The sequence below is a fragment of the Lonchura striata genome, chromosome 3 (genome assembly GCF_046129695.1).
Source record: "Lonchura striata isolate bLonStr1 chromosome 3, bLonStr1.mat, whole genome shotgun sequence".
NCBI classification, from domain to species: Eukaryota; Metazoa; Chordata; class Aves; order Passeriformes; family Estrildidae; genus Lonchura; species Lonchura striata.
The window spans coordinates 107,094,499-107,119,565 of NC_134605.1; the positions used below are offsets into that span (position 1 = coordinate 107,094,499).

General features: G+C 41.7%; 1 protein-coding gene across 1 annotated transcript in view; it reads left to right on the forward strand.

The window, feature by feature from the left end:
• Positions 1-25,067, forward strand: part of EVA1A (eva-1 homolog A, regulator of programmed cell death) — a 199,818-nt gene that overhangs the window by 44,735 nt on the left and 130,016 nt on the right. The window contains exons 2-3 of the mRNA XM_021529805.3: positions 10,985-11,199; positions 21,364-21,487. Of these exons, the coding sequence (XP_021385480.2) occupies positions 10,985-11,199; positions 21,364-21,487 (339 nt within the window). The remainder of the gene's footprint in view (positions 1-10,984; positions 11,200-21,363; positions 21,488-25,067) is intronic.

Sequence of the window (25,067 nt, forward strand, 5' to 3'; positions counted from 1 at the left end):
GAAATCAGGAGAGACTTATGCAAATCTACTTTTTGCTTTTTGTTCTTTTTTTTTACTCTCGTCTTTTTACAACCTCTCTGAGCTCCCATTTTTCCTGGATTTTTTTTTCCTTTTGCGAGCAGGTATGATTTGGAAATAAGGACATAAAGGCAGGTCACTTACAAATTGTTAGTCCTGCTCAAAATGTCTATCTTTTCTCCTTTTTACTGTTTTAAGGCTTCTCTCTGTTCCTCCAGTGTCAAGTGACCCAGTCCCCACAATCCTTCCAGATGATTCCTGCTGTTAGGATAAGCTCCTGAGACCACCCTTCTCAGTGACATTTTCCTTTTTCTATGTCTACTCTAACCTATGTCTTCTTTTGTTTTCCCTTTTTCATTTCCTTCTTTTTCCCTTGCTCTGCTTTATCCTTTCACTGTTTAGCCTTTTCTATCTTGTCTCAGTCTCTACTCATTTTCTTTCCTCTCTTGGGGTTCATAAAGCTGCCAAGGCCTGGCCAAAGCAAAGAGAAAGATGCATTTCATAGGCAAAGGTCATGCCGAGGGCAGCATCATAGCTCTTACTGCAGGTTCTGGGGAAAAGGATGCAAGTTTATTTCAGAGCTGTTGCTTTCATTAAATTTGACAAATCTACTCTCAGTAAGAATAAATAAATAAAATATGGAATGGAAAGCAGAAGGAAAAGGGATATGTGAAAATTTCAGTGCTGGAAACAAGCTTTTGGATTGTCTTGGGAGGTGAGTTCTGGGAGAATTAAGCATGAGGTCTCTAGTCTGGAGGGAAATCACAAATGTGGCTTCTCTGCAGTGTCTCAGCAGAGCTCATGCTGTATGTCTGTGAGCAGTAGCTACCCTTCTCAACACAGGCTGTGATTTGTCATTATCCCCCAAAATTTTCTGCTTTTTCACTGGAAAAATTGCCAGGTGGGAAAGCAATCCAGTGATCGGTCCTCCCTGAGCGTAGAGATTGCCAACCCTACCTATCATTGCACAGCACCAAATGAGAGAGGTCTTGAATTTTAGTCTGCAAGGCAAAAAAGATTCTAATGAAAATGACTATTATAGTGCTGAACTGCTTTTTTAAAACAGTGGGGGAGACTACAACCTGATTGGAAAGTTTTCCTGTAGGAAAACTCTTCCCTGCCAAGTTGGTATTTGTACATGTAAGTCACACTCTATTATTTCATGCAAGGTAACAGGATTTCAGATTTGCTCTCTGGGATCACAAGAATTGTTCAACATTTTCACCTGCCAGTTGAAATCTACATTTTTCAGGGATGTGTGGTCACTCAGAGAGCCCCAGAGCTGGCTCCTGGCACTGTGTGCAAAGCACTCACATCTGCTTGTGATGGCTTTAGCAGCAGCTCCCGTGGGGTTAGGCACTTTTGCCTTCCCTTCTGCCATTTGCCCCAGTCTAAATAAATCTGCCATTGCCCTGTACTCATAGTCTTGTCAGAATAATTTCTGAATAGGCAGAAACCTGTTTATTCAGTGTTGGTTTCTTAGCCCTTGTTAGATTGTCATGGCTGAAATCTTGATTTGCTTAAAGGATTGATCAGTGTGCATAAAGTCTTGTCTGTTACTTGTGTGGTCAAATAACCACTTTCTTTGTCCCAGAGTGATATCCTGTGCAAAAGGTTTCTTTTAATTTAGGTGGTAGTAGGGTATTTCCTTGTCACTCCCAGTAAAGCTGTGGGCAAAGGCCAGGCTGATGTTAGGCACATCTGCTGTAGCTCTGCTGAGCTCACAGTTATAGAATGTCTGATGTATAGTTTGTTCCCTTGCTGCATGTTCTGGTACAAAATACCCCCCACCCTCTGTGTTTGCAATGGTGAAACCTGGGTTTTGGTCAAATTGGACCATTCCCAAACTTCCCAAGTTGCTGCTCTGTCCCTCACTGTCACACTGTGTGGGGACATGAAGGAGCTGTTAAAGACCTTACCAGAGATAAACATAACATGCTTTCATGACAAATGCCAAGTATTTCCTATTTCCAGAAAAGATTTGGGACCGAATTTTTGGTATGTGGTGAGCTGGTAAATCTCATGCTTTCTAAATACTGGAGATAAAAAAGGTGCATTAATTGGGCATAAGGGTGCATCAGGGGGCTGCTGACAGGCACTGTGCTTGCCAGCATTGACTTCTGATATTGCTGAGGGCCCAAGAAGGGATTTGATGGGGATAGAAGTGCCAAATGACACAAATTTTATTTCAGGAATTTTAGTGTCTGGACCAGAAGGTGCAGAACAGTTATCAGTCTCTTGACCTAAGACATAGTGATGCTTCTAGGAAAGGCTGAGTGTGGGGACAGATCCTGTTTGAGTTCTTAAACCTGGCTGCAGGAAGACACCAAGTTTTGGGATTTTTTTTTTTCTTATCTGGGCTCTTTCCAATTGCATTTTAATTTTGTAATGATGTTGATTTTCAAGGTTGAATTTTTCATAAGAATTTATCACCTGAAAGGGTGGGATCAAAAGGACTTTATTATGAAAATATAAGTCCAAATGAACACCAGTGAGACTTTTTTACTTGAGGAAAACTGCATTGGTAGCTATGCATATATCATTAAGTGTTATATGGGTACAGTTATGTCAGACTAATTATATCACTGTATTTTTGCTGTTAAAAATATTTTATACATAAACCACCTAGATAAAACTGTCGTTCGAATAAAATAAATCTGTTATAACTTAATTTAGAAGAGCTGCATGGCCATGGTGGTGTTAAGTTCTTTATTGCTACTTAGAATGCAATGGCAAGGCCAGAATGAGCAGTGCTGTGATTTATGTGTGGGATGACTGTGTTTTGGAAAGGACTTGGTTGAGAGCCAAGGAGAAAGAGCCAGCTGAAGCTGCTCAGGAAGTATCACCCTGTAGTTCCCTCAGCTGTAAAGCCATGACCTTCAGCCTTACTGCAGCTGTATCTGGAACAAAATAGTGCCCAGCTTGTCACAGTGCAAGGAATTGACCTTTGGGGGTTGTTGGAAGTATAGTCCAAATCTCTTTCAAAATCATAGCTCTTATTCTCAGAATACTGAACAAGCCCCATAAAGCTTCCCATGATGGCCTGGTTATGCTATCAGATGTATTTTATAAATTTGATTGCACTATGTGCAATATGTTTTATCTATTTGACACATAATACATACTACTGCAAGTTATCCTTTCTTAAATTAAAGCAAGACATTAATATTTATAATGCCTGTAACACTACCATATTACTTATATAATATATTAATATTCATGAATTTATGACATTATTCTAACAAAGTATTCTAAGAAATTTAGTGCTGCAAAAAATTAACTCCTCAGTTATAGTGGGGTTCAGGTTCTTCTGGAACTTAAATTAGGTAAAATATTCTGCAAAGTTGCTTGGTTTTTTTAACACACGTGTGTGTGCTTATGTCTACATATAAACATATATTTTTATACACACACACACACACACACACACACACACACACACACATCAAATTTTTAGTGGGAAGGGTTCCAAGCTGCCAAATCTGGCAGCCTGATAGAGGCAGAGAAACAAGAGCCCTGTGTCCCCAGGTGCAGGCAGCTGTGGTGCTGATTCCTGGCAGAGTGTGGCTGGGTCAGGCCACTGGGTTCACAAGCAGGAGCACTCGGCTTCCACACAAACACAAGCAGCACCAGCGGCCTCATCCTGCTCCCCTCTGCAGCTGAGCAGGATGAAAGCCTGGCAGGAAATCTGCACATACATTCACTGTGGATCCTCTGAGACCTGGCCCCAGAGAGCCCACGTGGCACTCGGGTCTGTGATCCCCAGTCAGCTCACACAGATGGGAGCATGCAGAGGGGCTTCCTCATTGACTCCTGGTCTTCCTGGAGCTGTCCTGGACCTCCTGTAGGCAGCTCAAAGCCTCTCTGGTCTTGGAAGTATTTGTCTTGTGGATGCTTTCATACCTGCCTCCCAAAGGTTTTATTCTACTTGCCAGCCAGCCCAGGTTGCTAGCCAGCAGTGGTCACAGATGTACCTGTACAGATGTACAGATGTACAGATGTACAGATGTACAGATGTACACTGAGCATGCCATCTCCTGCCCCAGTGGCTGGCAGGACACATCCATGGACACTCTGACCTGTGCTCCAGCTGTGCTTGCTGCCATCTCCATACATCACATGCACACAAATCACTGGAAGAGGCTTAGACCTGAAACAAGGGAGCAGGAATATGTACTGGAGAGAGGGTTGCAAGCTGGTGAAGCCCTGGTGCAGCACCTTCCAACCAAATTCTCTGTACTGTTAAATTTATTGCAAAATCGTGGCTGTCTGCAACCATACAGCTAGGCTAACAAGAGTTTTTGAGAAATTCCTGAAATCCAAAGGAAGTGGATGGACAACACCTTGAATAACCAGTCATGACACTGGTGCACAATTTGGGAGAAACACTGATGAACTGGGGGGAGTCCAGTGGAGGGCCAGGAGGACAGTCTGAACCTGAAGCACATGGCACAGGAGGGATGGCAGAGAAGACAAAGCTAAGCAGTATCCAGATGCTTCCTTCTGCTTCCTGAAAATGACTATTCATAAACCAAAGCTGGGCTCCTCTCAGAGGTGCAAACTAACAAGGCAGGAGGCAAGAAACATGAGTTGTGACAGGGGAAATTATGAGCACTTCTTTGAAAAAAAAGTTGAAAAAATTTGAATGACAAGGGAGTCGAAGCCCTGGCAGAGGTACCTCAGGGGTTGAGGAATCCCTGTTGTTGGCAGCCCTTGCTCAGGGCTGAACAAGGTGCTGAGCACCTTGATGTCACTTTGATATTGACCCTACTCCAAGCAGCAATTTGGTCTGGGTGACCTGCAGGAGGCCCTTCCAGGATAAATATTGAAGCATTTAAAAAAAAGAAGATAATTTTTTCTGTCCATTGGTCATTTCAAAATGTAGAATATTGGAAAAAATAACTCTCCATAGATGTAAAGGCTTTAAAACTTGTTTTAGAAAAATGTAACCTCTCAAGATAATATGGACTTATGGGAAAGGCAAAGAAAATAATCTAAGATGATAATTCAAATAGCAACACAGATTTTTTATATTGAATTTTCAGACTGATTGTTTAAAGTTCTAGACCAAAAATACTTGCAGTTGGAGTTGCTTTTTTAATTCCCCAGAGTAATTCTAACTGTCTGTGTAAAAGCTGTAGTGTTTTATTAAATTTTCTAGAAGTTTAGAATTAGGGAATTTAAGGGAATAATTAGCAGTAATCCTTAGCAGTATCTGTGTAATAGTCAAGCCTGCAGAATTGAAAATGACAGTGTTCTTATTCCTGTTACCCCTAGCCTTCATCAATCTAACTTCCAGTACTTTCTCAGCCCTACACAAACCTGCTATGAAATACTTATCAGCATTTACAAAACCTTACCTTGTTTAGCCTTGTTTAGCCTTGAAGTGCTGGCACTCAGCTGCAGTTCTAAATTCACTCTTCTTTCAAAACCATTTTTCTGAATTAACACTGGATGCTGTTTGGAACTCTAGCTGAGGTACAGCAGATCAGATAGTGGGCAGGGAACTGTTGACTTAAAATAAAAATATTTTCCTTAATATGCTTACAAGATGGTCAGGGTGTTCAGAGCTGTATGGTATCTGAAAGGTGAAAGTCTTGGGGAGTAGCTGAACTGAAAGCAAATCTCTCTGTAGAAGGATTGTAATAGCACATTTCAATCTCCAGCATTAGTAACAAAGCAAAACAAACCCTACTTGTCTGTACTGGGCTGCTCTGTGATTTGAGAGAGCTGCTTTTACTGCCACAACCACAGGATTATCAGTAATGCCTGGTATGAAATGCATCCATTGAGTTCCCTGCTCTGGCTTCAAGCCTGGCCTGGGGTCACGTTTCAGCCCTGTTGGACATCCTCGTGGCTGTCACTCCACTCCCTGTTTCTGTGAGATGCCACCAGATTAGCGCTCTGCCCACAAAGAAAAACCTGAAATTCTCCAGTCCACAGCCTGCCTGAAAACCAGTGTGGTTTAGGGGTTGTCTGAACTCCAGAAAAGTATCTGATTAAGGTATCTCCTGGAAAAAAGTTCTGCGTCATATTCAGTATCTCTATAACATCTGCAAGGAAGCTGAGGAAATTGGAAGACAATGGCAGCAGATACTGAAAAAACAATATGAATTTGGAAAATAGGCAGATTAAAAATAAAAGAATCTTTGTCAACCAGCAACAAGGGAATACTTAATTCACTAGCAGTTAATTGCAGTGACTCCATGTGTTTCAGTGATTGGTAAATCACTTATTTCTAAGTATAAAGTCCTTTTTTTATGAGGTTGATTTGTCTCTATGATATATATGTACTCCTGTATTTGTAACCACAAGAGCTCAAAATGGGATATTTTAAGAAGACATTACAATAGCTTGGATGTAGCTTGATGCAGATGTTTATGAAGCTCTGGCTTTATTTATATGCAGTAATTCATTAACCATTAGGATCCTCTGAATTTGAATTTTCTTGTAATTTGTTAGAAGTTTTGGATCATGTCCAAACTGTAAAAATAGTTAGTTATATTGCGATTGTCTCTATTCTTTCAGCACATTCCTATTGGGATGTTCCCTGGTGAAAGATGAAATCTCTGTTCTGAGGACTGGTGAGCTGGTGTGTTGCTATGTGCCTTGTCAAGCAAAACTAGAACTGGTTTGAGTGGAAGCAGGAGAAGAAAACTTGCTGGTTTTAGCCAGCCACGGTTAAAGGGGATATATGAATGAATATCTGTGTGCTCTACTGTTATCATAGAACAGTTACAGACTCATGGAAACATAGAAAAGTTTGGGTTGGAAAAGGACCTTAAAGACCATCTATTCCAATCCCCTGCCATAGGCAGGGACACCTTCCATGATCCCAGATTGCTCCAAACTCTGTCCAACCTGCCATTGAACACTTCAAGGATGGGGCAGCCACAGCTTCTCTGGGTAACGTGTGCCAGGGCCTCACCACCCTCACAGTAAAGAATTTCTTTCTAAGAGGAGAATTTTCTAGTTTAAAGACATTCTATCTTGTCCTACAACTTGTGCCCCTGTGAAATGCCCCTCTCTGGACTTGTTGTAAAGCCCCTTTATGTACTGGAGGCTGTATTTTCCTGCTTCTGGATGGGATGGAAGCTCTTATGCCGTCTTTGCTTTTGTGAACTGCTCCATCAGCTGCTTTGGTTTCAAAAAGGAAGGGCTGTAGCTCCATGAGAGTAAGAACAGAAGATGTTTAGATTTTCAGTTCCTGAAAAATGGTAATATTTTGTATGAAGCTGTTATGTTTCTCTTTCCTCTATATGTGTTGGGATTTAGAACTGACTGTTGGATGGGAACTGATCAACAGTTTCCTGGAGAGGCAATGATTCAAATGATTCTTGGGAGCTGTCATTGCTGGGAGGGATAAAGTTACAGTCAGCATTAAGCATTGTGTTTGGTGAGTAGTGTAAAATAATTGCTGCTTACTGATAGCAGGCAAACCCCACACTTTGGAAAAATAAATTGCAAGTGGTGTTTGAAGGGAACATTTCATTCTTTTTTGAGGGAAAAACAATCTATCATTTTCGTGATGCATTTCTTTTGGTTGTTTATTCTGTCTCCAGAGTGTAAATCCCTGCTTTGGTGCAACTGTTTTTGAAAATTAAGGTAATGTTTAACTCTGGAGCTCTATACATTGACTTAATTTGAGACTATGAAAGCCCACCATCAAAGATTCCACATCCTTGACAAAATCTTTAAGAAAAAAGAAGTGTTAACCCCAAAATGTTTTGAGATTATTTTTATTATCCCAGGTTTTCAAAACATGAAGCATTTCAGAAAGGTTTAATGGGCTTAATTATTTAGATTTCTTTGTTGCTTTTAACATGTTTTCAAATGAAATACATATTTTTTAAAGAAAAGTTCAAATTTCCACCTGCTCTAACATTGTCTCACCCTGGTATATAAGTGCCATTAAAGTCCTCAAACACCTGCCATTGGCTTCATGTTTAAATATTTCATTCATCAAAGAGAGTCCCAGTAGTTCCCTCCCTGGTATCACGTGTAAGGTTATAAAAGGTTACTTGTTATCAAAAATTCAACAAAGGTCCTGAAAACAATTCAGATTTTGGATTACTGAACCATGAATCAATGGGTAATGAATTGCCAACACTTTCAAAAGATCTACCAATGAAATAGTACAAAGCTGACACACTTAAAGAGAGAGAAAAAAAAGCAATAATCCTCTACAGCCACTTCCCTTTGCACTTTGAAGAACATCATCTCCTCCATGACCATGCCTGTGCCTAATCCAGTATCTTCTCTCTGACAGTGGTCATTGCCAGATGTTTCAGACATTGTGCTTTGTTTATTATGAATCAGTCACCATCAAAGCATTCAATCCCATCAATATCTTGAGCTTGAGTGAACTCAAGTTATTTTGAGATTGCTGATGGAAGATGAGAGGAAGGAGCTGTTTCAACAAGTGATCTGCACTAATTGCAGGGACTGAAACCTTCCCTGATCCTGAATTGGCAATACGAAAGGCATGTTGAAGGAGGCTGTTCTGACAAGAGTAGTTGAATATTCAGGGACAGTAGAGTCTTGACTGCACTTTGGTTGTATTTCTCTGGCTCCTTAATAGGGTGGCCTCGGGGAAAAGTCCTAATGCACTGGAGTAACAGCTTAGAAATGCATTTCTCTATTTTGTGTTGTATTCTGATTCTGTTTGTGGTTTGCTTGTCCACCCCAGGTCCACTCCAGTAGTTAATTTTGTCCCAGAGTGCCTCCTTGAACAAGTGAAATAAAAATGAACATGAAATTAAATAGTGTTTTTTGCTGATCTGATGCAGCCCTGTCACTCACTCTGATAACTGTGGCTGTGTCTCAGCATTTTTCTTATGAGCAAAAGCTGCCCTTGAGACTTGGAAATCAATATGCTGATTTGAGTAAATATTTATTTGGCACACACCTCGAGGCACTGCAGCAACAGAACTGTGCAGTAAGAACTACTAAAATTTAGAGAAATCAGAGAATCCAGCCCCCACCGTGGCAGCTGAATGATGAAGCTAAAATACTGTATGTTGGTTTTCTGTAAGAACAGTAATTGTAGTTGTTTTAGACACTTTGAAATTTGTTGATACTGATGGTCTTTCTCAGCACTCCTGAACTAGGTTTTGGTATTGGCATGGAAGAAGAGCTCTTCCCAGTAAAAAGTCTGGATATGGGTCATCTGGAAGTAAATAATTAGGAAATTGGGACCTAATTATTGTTTTAAAATACCTAAAGATAGAGATAAAATGGAACCAGTCTTCTCTCAGACAGGTTTCACTGTGACAATTGTAAAGATTTGGCACAGGGTGCTCAGAGAGGCTCTACCCTTGGGTTCAGAGATGGGAAGTCTGGACTAAAGTGGCCCTGCTTGGAACAGAATTGCAAAGGTAACAACCTAAGTAATTCTGTGATTATGGGTCACCAAGAGAATAGTCATTATTTTTGAAAAACAAATTTTTTGTTCCCTTTTAGGAATTTGCCCAGGGATTGTTTCTTTTAATTGCTTTGTCTTTTTTCTCTATCTCTTAAGAGTATAGCACCAGCCATCCCACCATGTCCTCTCTCTGTCTTCCTCCACAGAGGAAGAGGAATATAAGGACAGGAATTGTGGAGTGGCTGCTTGTAGGCTTGTGTTGGTGGCAGTAGTGGGAAGGGGACTTTCCAACCCATTGCAGAGAGGAGATCTGTGGGGTTGAATGTCAGCTGATGATGACATGGGGCATGCTGTAGTGTTCCCTGTATGGATGTCTCTGCAGCAGCAAAGGGGAGGCTTCCCTGAGTGTGGTAAAGTCAGGATTGTTTGGGAGTTCCCATGGCAACCTGACTGTTGACTCACTGTAATTTTAATGAGACTTTGTCCCCATGTTTTATTCTTGTCAACAACTTCATTGTAGTGGATAACATAATCCTCTAAGAAACAAAGAGAAATTTGGTTCTGTGCAGTGTTTTCCTTCTAAAAATATTGAGACTGTTCAAAATGAGAGAGAAAGCAAAGCTCTGAGGAAGTGTCAAAGGCCTAGAACAGCAGTAGAGCCAGAAGAATTAAAATGGTATAATGTGAAAGGAGATCATAGATGTGATTGGTGTGCCAGGATGGAATAGGACCTCGTACTACCAACTGTACCCCAACCTTCCCCATAGTGGCTCTGCATTTGGGCCTTTTTGCTCATGACCATTAGTTTATAGGAAAAGTGTGGTTGGAAGGGATTTCTGTTCTCTAGTCTAACCTACTGCTGTGGAATGTCAGATCAGCTGGCTCAGGGCTTTATCCAGTAATATCTTGAAAACTTCCAATAATGTAGGCTCCACAGCTTCTCTGGGCAAGCTGCTCTACTGCTTGATGCTCTCTGAAGGAGCTGCTCCATATATCTAGTCTAAAACTCTCCTGTTTCTCATTGTGCCTGTTATTTCTCATTCTCCTACTGTGAACACCCTGTCTCCATCTCTTTGATAACCTCATAGTAGATACTGGCAGGCTGCTGTTATTTTCCCCCAAAGATGTCTCTTCTCCAGGCTGAAGAAGCCACTTCTTACAGGGAAAGTGCTCTAGTTTCCAGCTTTTTTTACAGAAAAGTACTTTTCTGTACTCACTCCAATTTATTGAAATCTGTCTTGTATTGGGGGGCCAAAAACTGCATGTGGCATCTAGATTTAGTCTAAATGATGAGTCTGGCTCAGCTGCATTTCCTGTAAACTTGACAGATATGCTGATGTAAATAAGTTGTGTGATCCGACTAAGAGTTTAGAGCATCCAGATGTTGTTTCCACTAAGGATATGAAACATGGCTGAAGGTCAAATCACCAAATGTCCCTAATCTCCCTGTCACTGTGTCTCTCCTTTGCACCTTTGTGAGATGAGTAATAAAATCTGCATCCCTCATTGCTGGTTATTTTGTGTTTGTTTGCTGCACTGATGTAAACCACCTAAATGTTAACTGCTTTTCCCTAATGATGGTTTTTGTTGTGGTTTTTGCAGGTTACATATCACAGGTACTAAAGAATTACACTGACCATGCCTGTGATGGAGAATATGTGTCCCTGAGATGTCCCCACAGAACCACCATCAGCATCCAGTCTTCTTTTTATGGCCGAATTGTACCAAGTCATCAGCTGTGTCCTTCTCGTTATCCCCCCTCCTATGCAACTTTAATTAAAGAAGATGTTGCCTGTTCAGTTGGCACTTCTCTTCAGGTATTGTTAAAATGCATTTCTTAATTTTGAACTCCACCTTTCCTTGGCCAGGCAGCAGCTCTCAGTGTTGGTACTGCACAGACCTACCTGCCTTAAGCAGGGCTATCCAGCACGGGAGCTCTGACACCTCACAGAGCTTAGTGGATAATTCATCCTTGTAGTTTAGACAGGACTGAATTACATTTGGATAGTGAATTTCTTAGTTTTCTTGCAACTCTAGTCAGTAACTGTTCAGGAATGTGTTTGAAGGAGAATTACACTTCAGGACTGCATTATGTTTGTCTGGGTTTGAAGCACATTATTTTTATAGTTTTCCTTCCCAATTATTAGCTTTTTCAACATATTCAGAAATTGCTGTAGCATTCTTTTTGCTTTAGATGCTGATTCAAGAGGCTTTTACTTTGGTAACTCGAAACCCAAAGAGAATCCTTGGCTTTACTTCTTGTGACTCATTTGGCTCTTAGGCCACTGTAAGTGGTCATACATCACTTAAACTTGTAACATCTCCCAGTAGTTAATCAGCTCTGACCATTTGTGTGGGGAAAGCTGTCTCTGTGTATCGTCCCAAGAGCACATGTGACATCAGCAAATCAAAGGATTATTTGGAAGGTGCCAGTGTTGCTCAACTGTCAGTAGGAACAACTAAAATTAGAAACATGAGTTGGCTGATGCTGAGATGAATAAGGTCTGCTCCTGGGTATTGAAACAAGCACAAGTTTTTCCAAGTGCTGGATTTGGGACTGTGAAAACTTTTGGGCAAAGCTCTCAGTCATCCAGTGTGTTTATGGCTTAGAATCAATAATAACTCATAATAAAAATTTATAGCAGACTATATTAATGAACCTAGAGGGTTAGTGAGTAATTTCTTTTATAATTTGGCTAAAGGCCAGAGTTTTCCACATCACTTCTCGCTCTTGCATCCAGGGTTTTTAAGAGACATTTAACAGCATTTTTTAAAAAGTTGAGTGCCTTGGCTTCCAAATGCCAGTGGTAAGCTCTCAATAATTTGAACAAGGTTGTGTTTGGCTGTAGTGTAACCCCTAAGCTGACAGATTTGAAGTTGCCCTCATGACACTTCCACTGCACAGCAAAGGATTGAGCTGTAGTATGGGAGGACGTGGTCCTTATCAGTGGAAGATTTTCCCAGATTTAAGAGAAGTTCATAATGAAACATGTGAGAGGCAGTTGTATTGTTTAGAGTGGGAGAACACAGAGAGAAAGCTTTGGCAGAGGCTAGCCTTCCCTTCTTTTATTGATTTACTGAAAAATTTACTTGCAACATTTCCTTTACCAAGGTGATTGATGGCTATGAGTATCACCTCAACCGTTGTGGGTGAGTGGCCCACTTAAGGCATCTGGAAGAACTTGAGAAGAGGAAAGATATAACCCTAGGGTTTCTATTTCATGGTTTTATGTATAGGAGGGATTGAAAAGAAATCCTTACCTGCCTCTCTTAGCTTTTTATGTCCTCAGACCTGTTTCCCATTAGCTTTGTCTTCAATACTTAGGTGGCTTGTAATTTCCAATCCCTGTTTATCAGAGAGAGACTTGTGTTCCCTGTAGGTAGTCCTGCAGCAGATCCTTTGTGCAGTACATTTCTTACATGACTGAGACCAAAACACTATTATTAACCCATTCCTGGGGATGCAGATGTGCTGGGAAAACAGCTGACATTCTCCCTTCTGCCACAAATTTCTTGGGACACCTTTGGCAAGTTCATGTGTCTTTTTGGAGGAGACTCACAGCCTCTTTGATGCCCCCAGATGTGGCTTTGATCCCTCTGTGTGTTGTGGTTGCCCAGGGTAGGATGAGTCCAAATGCCAGAGATGAATCTCATCTTCTCTCTCAGTTCTGGAGTGGGTGAGGCCTCTCTGAGGGGTAAGCCAGGAACTTCACAAGCTGAATGGCAAGCTGCCTGCAGCTCACTAGTAGGAAATGCATGTGTGTAGGAAAATTGGAAAGCTGTAGACAAGGAAATTGTGTGTGTTTTTGTGGTTTTGCAACTCAGATATATGGCTGCTACAGGCTGGACCAATTGTGTGTATATTTGGTTGTCAGTAATTGAAAAAGTCAGCCAAACCAAACCCTTCATAACTAAGTATATAAAATCACTGTGTCTAATCAAACCCATGACTGTATAAATTTGCTGCTTCTCTGGAGAGTGGTCTGGAGGGAGTGTGAGGAGCATTTATTAACTGTGCCCTGCAAACACTAGCTGTGCATGTAAACTCCCATTTACAATCTCTCTCCACTGTAAATGTCCAGTTCAGACATTGTTTCTATGTTAAAAAGGGAAAAGAAAGAGTATATTACACCGAGATAGCCACTATTAATTCAGCTTCATGTGACTGGCTGCCAGGATTCCTTGTTTTACTCACTTGTTTTGTTTGCAGACCACCTAGGAGAGTGTGTATGAGACATTAGGGCAGTGACCCAGTGACCCCAGATTACACATTTCTGTTATTCTAACACTGTAATGTCAGATTCAATGGGAGCTTTCCAAATGCAGAAAGAATTTGGACATTCATAGAATCATCACAGATTGATAGAATGGTCTGACTTGGAGGGGACCTTAAAGCTCATCTTGTTCCAACCCGCTGCCAAGTGCAGGGACACCTTCCACTAGATCAGATTGCCCAAAGCCCCATCCAATCTGACCTTGAACACTTCCAGGGATGGGACAGCCAGAACTGGGCAGTCTGTTCCATGCTCTGAGTAAAGAATTTCTTCCTAGTGTCTAATCTAAATTTACCCTTCTTCACTTCAAGGCCTTTTCCCTTTGTTGTATGACTGCACACCCTTCTTGTAAGCCTCTTGTAAGCCCCTTTATGTACTGGAAGGCTGAAGTCTGGATCAGTATTTCTGATTCCTCTTGTTTTCAGCAATGAAACACTCGAGGTCTGTATGGAAGAATGTATAATGGTTGGCTAAAATTATTGCTTATTACCAGAAAACTATATTACACTTTACAGCTGATTACCTGCAATTTTCTCATTTTGATAAATTGGCAGAAAATAAAACCACAGCTTATTTGTAAGGAAAACGGAAAACCCTGGAGAGCCACTTAATTTGTGTTTTGCCCTCTGATATTTATTAAAGACATTGAGGGCTAACTTCTCTCTTCATTTGCACTGGCACAGAAATCAGCAGACAGATGCTCTTCCCAGAGCAATATTTTACCCTGTCACTTGTTTCCCCAAGAGGAGCTGTGCTTAGAAGGTGCTCTGGAGTTGAATCCTGACTCTTCTTAGAGAGATTATCTAATCTGGGAGGGTCTGTGGGCATGGCCTGTGCCCTGGGTCTCTTTCAGTGCTCTCCAGGACAACCAGTCCTTAGTGACAAGAATCACTAGTGCTGCTGATGTGGTATTTCCTGACACCTTTGCTGCCACCATCTCCTGCTGTTGCTTCAGCAGCCCTACAAAAGGGAGCAGATTCCTTGCATGCTGACCCCAGGATTCCCTGAACTCTTCCTCCCCCTTTTTGTTTTCATTTTCATCCACCATGAAAGTTTCTGTGAAACAAACAAACAAACAAACAAAAAAACCCAAGAAAACAAACAAACAAACAAAAACCACCACAAAAAACCCAACCCCTCCAAAAGAAACCACACCAAAACCAAACAAAAAGCATCCCCCCCAAAAAACAAACAAAAAAACAACAAACAAGCAAAAAAAAAAAAAAAAAGAAAAGAGAAAAAAAAAAAAAAAAAGGAAGCTACAGAAGCTACCTCTTTACTGATGGAAAGATGAGACTTTCCAGAAATGGCTCTCAAAGCACAGGCCAGCTGTTGATCACAAAATGAGAGGGCTGGTATTGCTGTTTCCAAAGTGGATTTTTTTTACCCCAGTTATTCTGGATTAAAGGTAAAATACCAAGTAAAAGGAAACATTCCCAACTGCTCCAGCTTTCTTGGCAGGTCAAGGACAATGGCTCCTGACATGTCCAGTCACCAGATATTTCATGATCCCACTGATGTCACAGCCCTAAGTGGCCTCAACAGGAATGAAAAAGGGCCCTTTCTCATGACTCTGAACATCTAGAAGATGATGATGGTCAGGGGGAAACAAGGAAGAAATTGGTCGAAAGGAAGAATAATGGTCATCAGTACCACTGGGAGGAGAACCCATTATTGAATATTGAACACCACAGTTTCTAGGCAGTTTGAACAAGGAAGGTTTCAGTCTCAAAAATGTCAGTGAACTGAAGACCAGTGTGGGCAACTCTTTTTCAGACCATATGAATTACTTTGCAGAGGATGGTGAGCAAGCTCAGTGTCCAGAAGAGTTTTCTGCACTGCCAAAGTTGCTGTTAAAAATCACAGAACCAGTGCTGTTTCATTCATGAATCTTGCCTAAACTGAAATAGAACTCTCTGGCAAGTGGCTCCTCCAGCTAATTATTTGCAAGTAGAACTGTTGGATGCAGAGGTCACAGACAATCTATAAATTGCTGTGTCTGTGAAATCTTTGGCTTGATTGAAGTAGCTCATCAGAGCAGAGTGATTATGTCCTGCAGGAGAAGAGGCACTGGAGGCAGAAGTGGCCAGTGCAGCCTGTGTCCCTGATGAGGCAGGACTGCTCCCCGGGGTGTAAGCCTCCTAATGCTTTGTTTACTCTAAATTTAAACTTTCCAAGTCATGGGGCTTCCATCATTGCCATTAAGACCCTGCTTGACAGTGTAATGGTTTGCTCCCAGGGATTTTTTTACACTTTGTGTTTTTAGCTTTCCCTTTCTTTAATCCCATGATTTTTGGTTATGCATCCTTTTGTATTTCTTCAGCTTAAACCTCCTCTCCCTTTGAAGATGACCCTTCATGCAGATTAAGTTTCCTACTGTTAGGAAATGTAGGCAATGTTAATTAGGTGATACTTGTAATGCAGTTTTTATCGGGTCCTTCTATTTGGTGAACATGTTGCTGCTCTTTGTGAATTGCTGTTTCTGGGCTCTTTCAAGGCCCTGACAGAGGAGCACTGGTGAATCCTGCTGGTGTTTTAACATCCCAGCCCACTGCTGTCTGCTCTACTGTCCTGCTGGCATTTACTATTCCCATAGCAGAGCTGGCGACAGGGAATGCATGCCTGGTTTTCAGTTCTTTACTTCACAGTCTGGTATGTTTTTGTGAATCACCAAACATCTGGGCATTGTTCCCTTCCGCTGACTCTGCTGTGAGCGCAGCAAAGTCCATGGGTGAGTGGTAAGAGATAGTAAAGCACTAAAACCTGCTATAGATCAGGATTCAGGGCCTTTAATCTCTTCTTCAAGTGATGCACAGTTGGAAAGCAGTAATTTGGGCAAAGCTAAACTATTTTCTAGTGGAGCAGGCTGAGAAGGTGGCTTGATGAAGCTATATGCAGGTCACCTGCATCTCATCAGCATGGATTTCACTTCCTCATGTGGTCTGTGCTTCCCTTTGCTGATTCTTGGAAAATATTCTTCCTCCATGGACTTTAGTAATTTGCATGAATGGAGATGACTGTTCAGTGCTCAGAAACAGGACCTGTAAGTAAATTTTCAACTTGAAAGCAGGAAGTTTATAGCATGTTTTAAAGTATTACCAGTGTTCAAGGGTACATAAAAGAATATCAAAATTCAAATGAAATATGACATGAAGTCATTATGAATGCACTGTGCTGTAGGGAGAGTTCATGCTACCTTGTTTGTTGTGTTTACTTCTTCCCATTGCAAACACTCTGAAGGTGCACCAATATAAGTTTTGGTGTAATTCCACCATAATGGCCATGCCTGGACTGAATTTGACCTAAAAATACTTAAAATTACTGGTATCTTCTTGCATAAAGTTCTTAATACAAATCTGTGTGCATCTTCATTTGGCTGCATGTGGCTCTGATGCATTCATATAGCTTGCTCTGCGAGTTACTCTCCCCAGCAACAAACAATTTGGGCAATTATTTAGTAGGGCTCTTCTGTGTAATTTCATGCATGACTGACATGCCCTGCAGTCATCCTTATGGTCCTTTGAAGATGGAGGCTGTACAGAGAGCAGCCCCGTGGTAAAGTCCTTGTTCCATTGGAGTTTCACCATTGGCTTCTACGGGTCCAAAGTTTCACTCTAAGCATGTTGAATCTATGAACTGCTCTGAGGGACCAAGAACTGAGATAAGTTTAATTGCCTTGGGTGTTAAGCTCAGTTGTGGTTTATTTTAAGTGTGCAGGGGAAGCACTTCTTGAAGAGTGATTTGAAGAGACAGGCTAAAAACGAGCGTACCCTTGGGAATGGCTGGGGATGGCCTCTTGCAGAGCTCACATCCAGCTCTGCATTTAAAAGCTTGTTATCTAATGAGCACAAGCAATTACTTAGCTAATGAGCACAACAAAATGAGCACGAGAAATGTGTTTCATCTGCAGTGGCTACTAGAAAGACATGATTTTGAGCTTGAGGCTGCCCTTGCTTTAAGACTGAGGTCATCGCAGGGAGATTAATTCAGGGCATAAATCACAGGGGTTAGATTAGTGTTTGTTTTACTTGAATTCCCTTGCTCTCTTATCTCCTCTAGATCTTGCAACTTCTTAGCTCAGTCATGAACCAGGGAATGGAATGGGTTTGAACAGCCACAGCTTCCCTCCTGAGCACTGGCTGTCAGCCCTCAGGCCTGATTTACCACTGTAACGCAATTATAAAATGGCACAGAGCAATTAATGTGTCTTCCCTCCCCTTTCATGCCAGACAGGAATTCCTGAATTCCTTCTCTACCTTCCTCAGTTGGAGTGATTGTTATAATAAAATCTAAACCGAGGTGACTTTATTTGGCTTTAGTCAGGGATCCACCAGACTTGGAGACACAAGGAGCTGATTGTTCCTCCCAGTCAGGGACAGTTCTGTGGCCCTATTGCTATTCCCGTGCAAGTCCAGGTTGTTTGTGGGCCTCTTTCTGGTTGGTTTTGTGGTTGTGTTTTCCCACCTTTTCAGCTGATAGGGACAACCAAAACAACAAGGAAAACAGAGAATGAATTACCTACATTTTTCCATCCATTGAGCAAAAAACATGGGAGCTCAAGACATTCCCTCACTACCAGATGATCTCCCAATTTTCCCAGTGTCAGTCTACCTGATCATCTGCAAATACTTAAAAAAAAAAAAAAAAAAAAAGTCTGATATCTGCCAGAGCTCTGATACTGCCTGGATGTATGATTTTTGAGAGTAAGGCCAGAAAGCCAGGGTTTTGGCTACTGGTAAACACCAGAACCTCTGGACCTGCAGGGAACTGTACCTTTGGGGGATCATCTGCTCACACATGTTCTGCACAGTGTTTAAGAAGATGCTGGTACATAGCACATACTGATGAAAGCAGTGGGAAAGAAAATTTCTGTGCATACAAGGATAGGTAAAAGTTATATGTGAAAGTTTTTAAGTTAACATTAAGACTGGTGTAACAATTTTTTTAATCAAAAAAATGCACTGTCAATTACAGCTAATTTTCCTTGCGTTTTTTTTACTGATGTATTTCACAGAGGATTGGACATATATATTTTTTTATTTTACTCTTTATGAATATATTTCATTATGCATAAGACATTACTCAAACAGTGTACAGGAAATTAGAAATCTTAATGAATTTTTTCATATTTTCAGGAAAAATGTTGCTCTTTTGAGGGAGGTAAAATAGACTTATGTGAATGAAAAGGAAATATTGATCTCTTTCCCCTTTTCAGGGTCATGGCTATTGTCAAATTAAATTGGAACTGTAGCTAAACACTTTAACAAATTAATAAATGGCATGTTAAGACCCAAGAACCCTTTACTTTTTTCTTTGCTCTCAAAATGGTAGGGATGACTTTTGCTCCTTAATTTAGTTACAAATTTCTCCCTAAGGCTTTGTTTTTTGCTGCCCTCTTCCACCTTTTGAATACCACAGGAAGTAAATGCAGGAGGTTTCACTTATGTGGAATACAAGGGATAATCAAGAGCTGCTAAAAGTTAGAGTAGAGCCAAGACAAAGTGGCACTACCTGAAGGCTGCCTGTGTCCATGGTTCTCTGAAGTCAGGGAATTGTTGTCTTTGTTCCTGATGCTGAGCCTGAGGACAGATGAACAAGTGCTGCTGAGGTATCTCAGCTGAGGTTTTCAAAGTTGTTTTCTTGTTGGGATGTCTGCTGTGAATAGGTTTGTAGATCAAAATCCAAATCTGCTGCCTTTGAGTGGAGAAAGTTTCCCTAGAGGGAAAGGAACATCTGGGGTCCTGCTTCTTTTCCTTTGCTCAATATTCTTAGTTCTAGATGTGTGTAAGCATGGCTGTCCAGTACCAGAAAATCCTTTCATGTACACAATGATTTCGAGAGAATTTCTCTCCATATGTGTAACCCTCCAGAACTGTTTCAGTTGTTCTTTTCTTTTTGAGATGAAAAGAGGTATCTGTGCTGGATCCTCACTTGAATTCCTTTGCAACTCACTGGATTTTGCATTAAATTAAATTTCACATGCTGAGTGAGCAGCCAACTCTTATGAGCCTAGAGGAAAGAGTATGCTGTTTCTCTGCATTTTAATGTCATGGTCAAGCTGGGGCTAATGCTCCCAGGCACCTCCTTCAGTGTTCACCTCGTGGCCTTTCCATCCTAAATCCAGTATTTTTAAACAAAATGCCTGCATTTTATTACCTTTGTAAGTGGAAAACAACAGCATATGTTCTTTGCTTGCTAGAAAAGGCCTGGATTATTTTGGTTTGAACTTTAAAATAAAGGTCAGACTTGAGGCAGGCATGAATTCTTGCATGTGTCAGCCCAAAAGGTGAAAGCTTTAGGAAGTTATGAGCAACTGCAAATGAGGCAGCTTCAAATTGCACTTGAAACTGGAACAGCTGTTGCTCAAAGTGTGACATTCAGAGTTATAATGCTAAAGATTCTATATATTACATTCAGGGAGAACTCAAAAATAGAAATTAGTCACTGAAGCAGAGAGAAAATTGGTTTCGGTGGCACATGGTAGAGCAGAAACAGTCTTTATGTTAATGGCACAGGGAAAAGATTGTGGGAAAGCCCAAATATCGAGGTGGATGTAAGAAAAGGTGAACAGAGAGAAGACAAAAGAGACCAGGGGAGCCTAGGGGAATTTCTGAGGAAGGATTTTGCAGTGCCTCCTTGCAAGAGAAAATTAATTGTTTTGGGGCTGGAATTCACAGCTCTGCATCACAGGGACTTAACGAGGCTGGTGGATTACCTCGCTCTGTGGTCTCAAAATGCTCTGACAGGTTCATGTGTGTCAGGCAAACATTATGGTAATTTTAGTGCTTTAGGGGCTCTACAGGAGTACATAAATACCACCCTAGCCATCCAGATGAATTTAAAACTTAATTACTACCCCACTCAATAATATTCTCCCCCACACCACTGCTTTAGAGGATCACAGGGTTAAAAGAAATCATTAATCTTCCTTAATGAAGCTATTTTCTAGCAGGAGACAGAATGTCTTGCCCCTGTGGATTCTGAGATGGAGTTTTGGTGAGTGTTATGAATGGAGGAGTGGGGAGTAAGTGCTAGAGAAAAAGCAGAAAAGGGGGTGGGACCCAAAATGCTAGTAGAGGGAGAACCCCCTGACTCACAGCCCCTTCCTGAGTTTAGCTAAAAGAATGTAATAATCATGGAGGAAGAGGAATGAACCCTATTAAAAACTGACTAAGTTGGCTGTGTAACAGTGTTCCCACCACAACTACTAATTATTGGAATACCAGCAATTTATATATATACAGTTAGACCAGCTTTTATAAAACTGAGACAAGAGCTGTCTTGAAACTGTGTTTCTCCAGAGAAATCTAAAGCAGATTGGTGGTGGCAGAGTTTGAGTCTTTGCTTTTAACTGTCAAGGTGGATCCGTGTCCTCAAAGCTGCTTTTTCTAGGATTGCACTGGTTTCTATTATGTTTAAATGGCATGCAAGTGTCTCAAAATCTCTGTGACCATCCCAGTGCAAATCCTTCCTTCTGCACCCATGCAAGGGGATGTAAACCTGCTCTTAAAACAGTGCAAGGAGCACCGAGTCGATGGCTCCTGTGGTACCTGCTGTGCTGGGCACCATCGCCTACCTCTTGCCAGGGCTGGTTGTAGAGGCAAGGATGGCCTTCCCTTTCTGCAGTTTGTGTCTGTTTGATGTTCCCTTTGGCGGGGACACTGAAGTGCTTTTGTTTTTGTTTCTTGTGCCCATCCCCGGCTGCAGAAGATGCTGGACAAGTGCCAGGACAGGCGGAGCTGCCAGTTCCTCGTCAACAGCCGGCTGTTCGGGCTGGACCCCTGCCCCGGGACCGGCAAGTACCTCCTCGTGTGGTACAAGTGCAGGCCAAGTAAGTATTTCTCTATCAAATCTGTTTGCTCCTTTGACACCGAAGCATTTTTGTACTTAATACTCATCAGAGAGGCCTTCTAGGATTTCTTGTTCCCTTCCACCTCTATTTCCAGTGAAAGATAACTCCCAGTGTGGAGTGTTTCCCCTTTCCCTCTCTCTTGCTGCCCTGCTGGGATGCTCCTGCTCTGCCTCCTTCCTGCTTGCCACAGCCAAGCTCAGGCTGGTTCTGCAGGTGCCAGTGCCAGCCCTTGCCAGTGTTCAGCTCATGCTGTCACTGGTGGGTGGCTCCTCCTGCTCCCACCTGCAGCCACCCTCCTGTCCTGGTGGGTAGAGGGACTTGTCCCCTCTCTGCCGGCCCCTCCAGGGGCAGCGGGAGCTCCCTGCCTGGGCAGAGTCTTCCTGAGCTGGGTGCCTCAGGCTGGCCCTGGTGGTGGTGTGGCTGGAACCTCACCTGCCACACCATGCCAGAATCCAGCTTTTAATTGCTCCCAAATCAGGCTGGGAAATGTTACCCTGTGTTTTGCATGATCTCATTAGCTGTGTTTAAATTAAATGGGGCTGGATCCTGGGGGTACAGTCATGGGTACTGTGGAGGAGTGATCCCAGAGCAGCTTTGGCTCAGGACAACCAACACCCTCTTGGCCAGTTCCTGGCCCCAGCAGGGGAATTAGCACTGCCTACACACTGTTCTCCATCAGGGCTTTGGAAGCAGATACATTATTTTGGAGATGGATCATGTTTGATGTGGACAAACTGTGCCCACTGATGTCAGCTGGAGAACAGGACCTAATTCTATTTGAGCTCAAATTTGATGAGGAGCATCTGAGGGAGTTGGGGTGCTTAGCCTGGAAAAAGGAAGCTCAGGGAGGACTTATCTTCCTGAAAGGAAGTTGTTCCAAGGTGGGGGTCAGTCTCTTTCTCTAAGTAACAAATGATATGACAAGAGAAATTGCCTTGGGATGCACCAGGGGAGTCTTAGGTAGGATCTAAAAACTGGAAAAATCTCTTTACTGAAAGGATGGTCAAACATTGGAACAAGTTGCCTTGATCACCTGTCCAAGGGAAGTGGTGGAATCTCTGTGGTTGGAAATATTCAAAAGTGTTCGATGTGGTGCTTAGGGACATGGTGTGGCAGTGGACATGGCAGTGCTGGGTGACTTGGTGATCTTAGAGATCTTTTACAACCTTAATGATTATATGAATTAACTGGACAGGGCAATTAGTCTGTACATAGCATTTAAGACCAGCCTCAAGATTTTTAGATAACATTACTAACATGGCCCCAGCATCACACCAGCAGTATTTTGGGGAATAAACAAACAAACAAAAAAAAAAAAAAGGAAAGTTTTCACAAGAAAGAAAAACAGATCTGACTTCAGAAAAGGTTTAAAACAAAAGCAGAAACATCCAGACTGCCAGCAGCAGTACAGAAGAGGACTTTTTGCCGCAGCAGGCAGAGACCTGTGCTAATGCAGTGAGGGGGTCTGGCAAGATCTGTGTGGAGTTCAAATCAGAAGTAGGTAATGAAGCACCTGCATTTGTTGTGGGATTTTTGTGGGTGACTGTAACATCCCTTGCTGGGTGAGAAATGCATCTCTCCGAGAGGAGTGATTAGCAGGGTGTTCTGACAAGTCCTTCTGAACCTGCAGGGTTTGTATCAAAGCTCACTTGAAAAATCTGACTATTGAGGCCTGTGCTGAACTTCTGAAGGTACTGCAGGACCCGTCTGTGCATTAGGATTTATGGCTTGGCATTCTTTGCTAATTACAGATATAGTAGAAAAGGAGTTTGTCAGAGTGTAGAGTAGGTGATTTTCCTGAAAGAGACCAGGGGAAGCTGCTTTAAAACATTTCCCCAAGACATTTTTCAGGCAGCTCAAATTTTGCAGAGTGAAACATGGTAATCTTTCAGAAATTATTGTTTCTTAGTCATTGGGCAAACTTTTAATCAGAACCCACTAGATTACTAACAATATTTGAAATATGAGAGAATTAGCCCAGAGATACTAGGTCATAGTCAGGTTTTCCCTGGTGATCCAAAATGTTAATTTTGAGTCTCACAAACAGTATCTAGTGCTGTTATGATTTCAATAAGCCTTTCCACCCTTCTATAGGGAGAAGGCTAATGAGGGGACTGAGTAATGATAGTAATGATGCATTCATAAAATATGAAATACAGGACCATAAGCAATATTGGTGGTTTTTTTTGGGTTATTGACTATTTGAATATTGTTTATGAGCTGTAAGTAAATATATGCTTCAGAGCTGAACCCCAAGACTGTGGTCCTCTGAAGTGTTGAGCTGTTCCAGAAAGTGTGAACACACAGAGTTGTAATCAGAGTCCTTGTGAAGAGCTCACTGCCTGGCACAAAATTTGATTCATAACTTTATCAAAAGAAAAGGCAAAATTTTTTGGGTTCTGTTTCTGAATTTGTCTTTCTTAACAGCAGACATAACAGAAATACTTCAATAAGAAGCTATTTAAAGTCTGAATTTTCTTGAATTGATAGGCATATCTCTTTGTTTTTGTTGCTTATTGAGGGAGCCTGTTATGATCCTGTCAGTGAAGTAGGTGCTTTGGTTAAACACCTACCTGGTTAAAATGAGTGTGAATTTTCTTGTGTACAGGTGTTAGAGGCACTTTGGGAAGCGGCCTGCAGGGTTTGAACAGGACATCTTTAATATGAAATAAGGGCATACAAGCTCTTCCATTGTCAGAGTCACGCTGAAATCTCAAAAGGCCTCTGAACAGAGGCAGTTATCCAAAGAGAAAGACTTCCTTGAAAGAAAGCAAAACTGAAGTTAGTGGCATTTGCTTGTACCTTTGCTGAGGAATTAAGAGATGGTGCAGTCATCCCCTCGAGCCACTGTCACTGCAGTTTTATCTCCCTGACATTCCCCTGCGTTTGAAATCAAGTAGTTCCAATGCTCATTTGCTGTGTGGGGTTCATGAACAAGGCAAGGTGCTATTTTGGTTCCTCATGGACAGAATTTCAAGGAGATGGAGGACAGTAAATCAAGCTGAAACTGAAAGACAAATATTTTTCAGATGGGGGAGCTCTGGGGAGCAGGGCAATGAGGGGATGTCTCCTGTACTCATCCCTCAGAGACTGCTCTTGCTGGAAGCAGGGAAAACTTGTGCAGAGGTGTTGCAGCTCACCTCCTGTGGAAATGAAAATAAATAGTTCAGAGAAGTGCGTGCTTAACTAGAAGCAGTGAGAAATGAATTTGGTTGTGTGTTTTTTGGGAAGCCTTGTACTATTCATGGTCTCCTTTGATCCAATAGATGGATCTGGGATCTAATGGACACTCATCTTGAGTGTAGAGGACTCAGATATGTGCACTGAACTACTTTTACGTGTCAGGAGTTTGGTGGTCCTGCGAATTCTCTGTGCCTGTAAATACATAAATACATTATATGTATGTACTTTTAATTTTAAAGTTTAGGATGTTTAAATAAATCAGAAATGATCAATAAAATGTCCTGTCTCAGTTTGGGGCAGGGGAGATTTATTTAAAACTACCAAGTTTCTTGGGGGCCAAGGTTCATTAAAGTGTAGAGAAGCTTAGATTTTATTT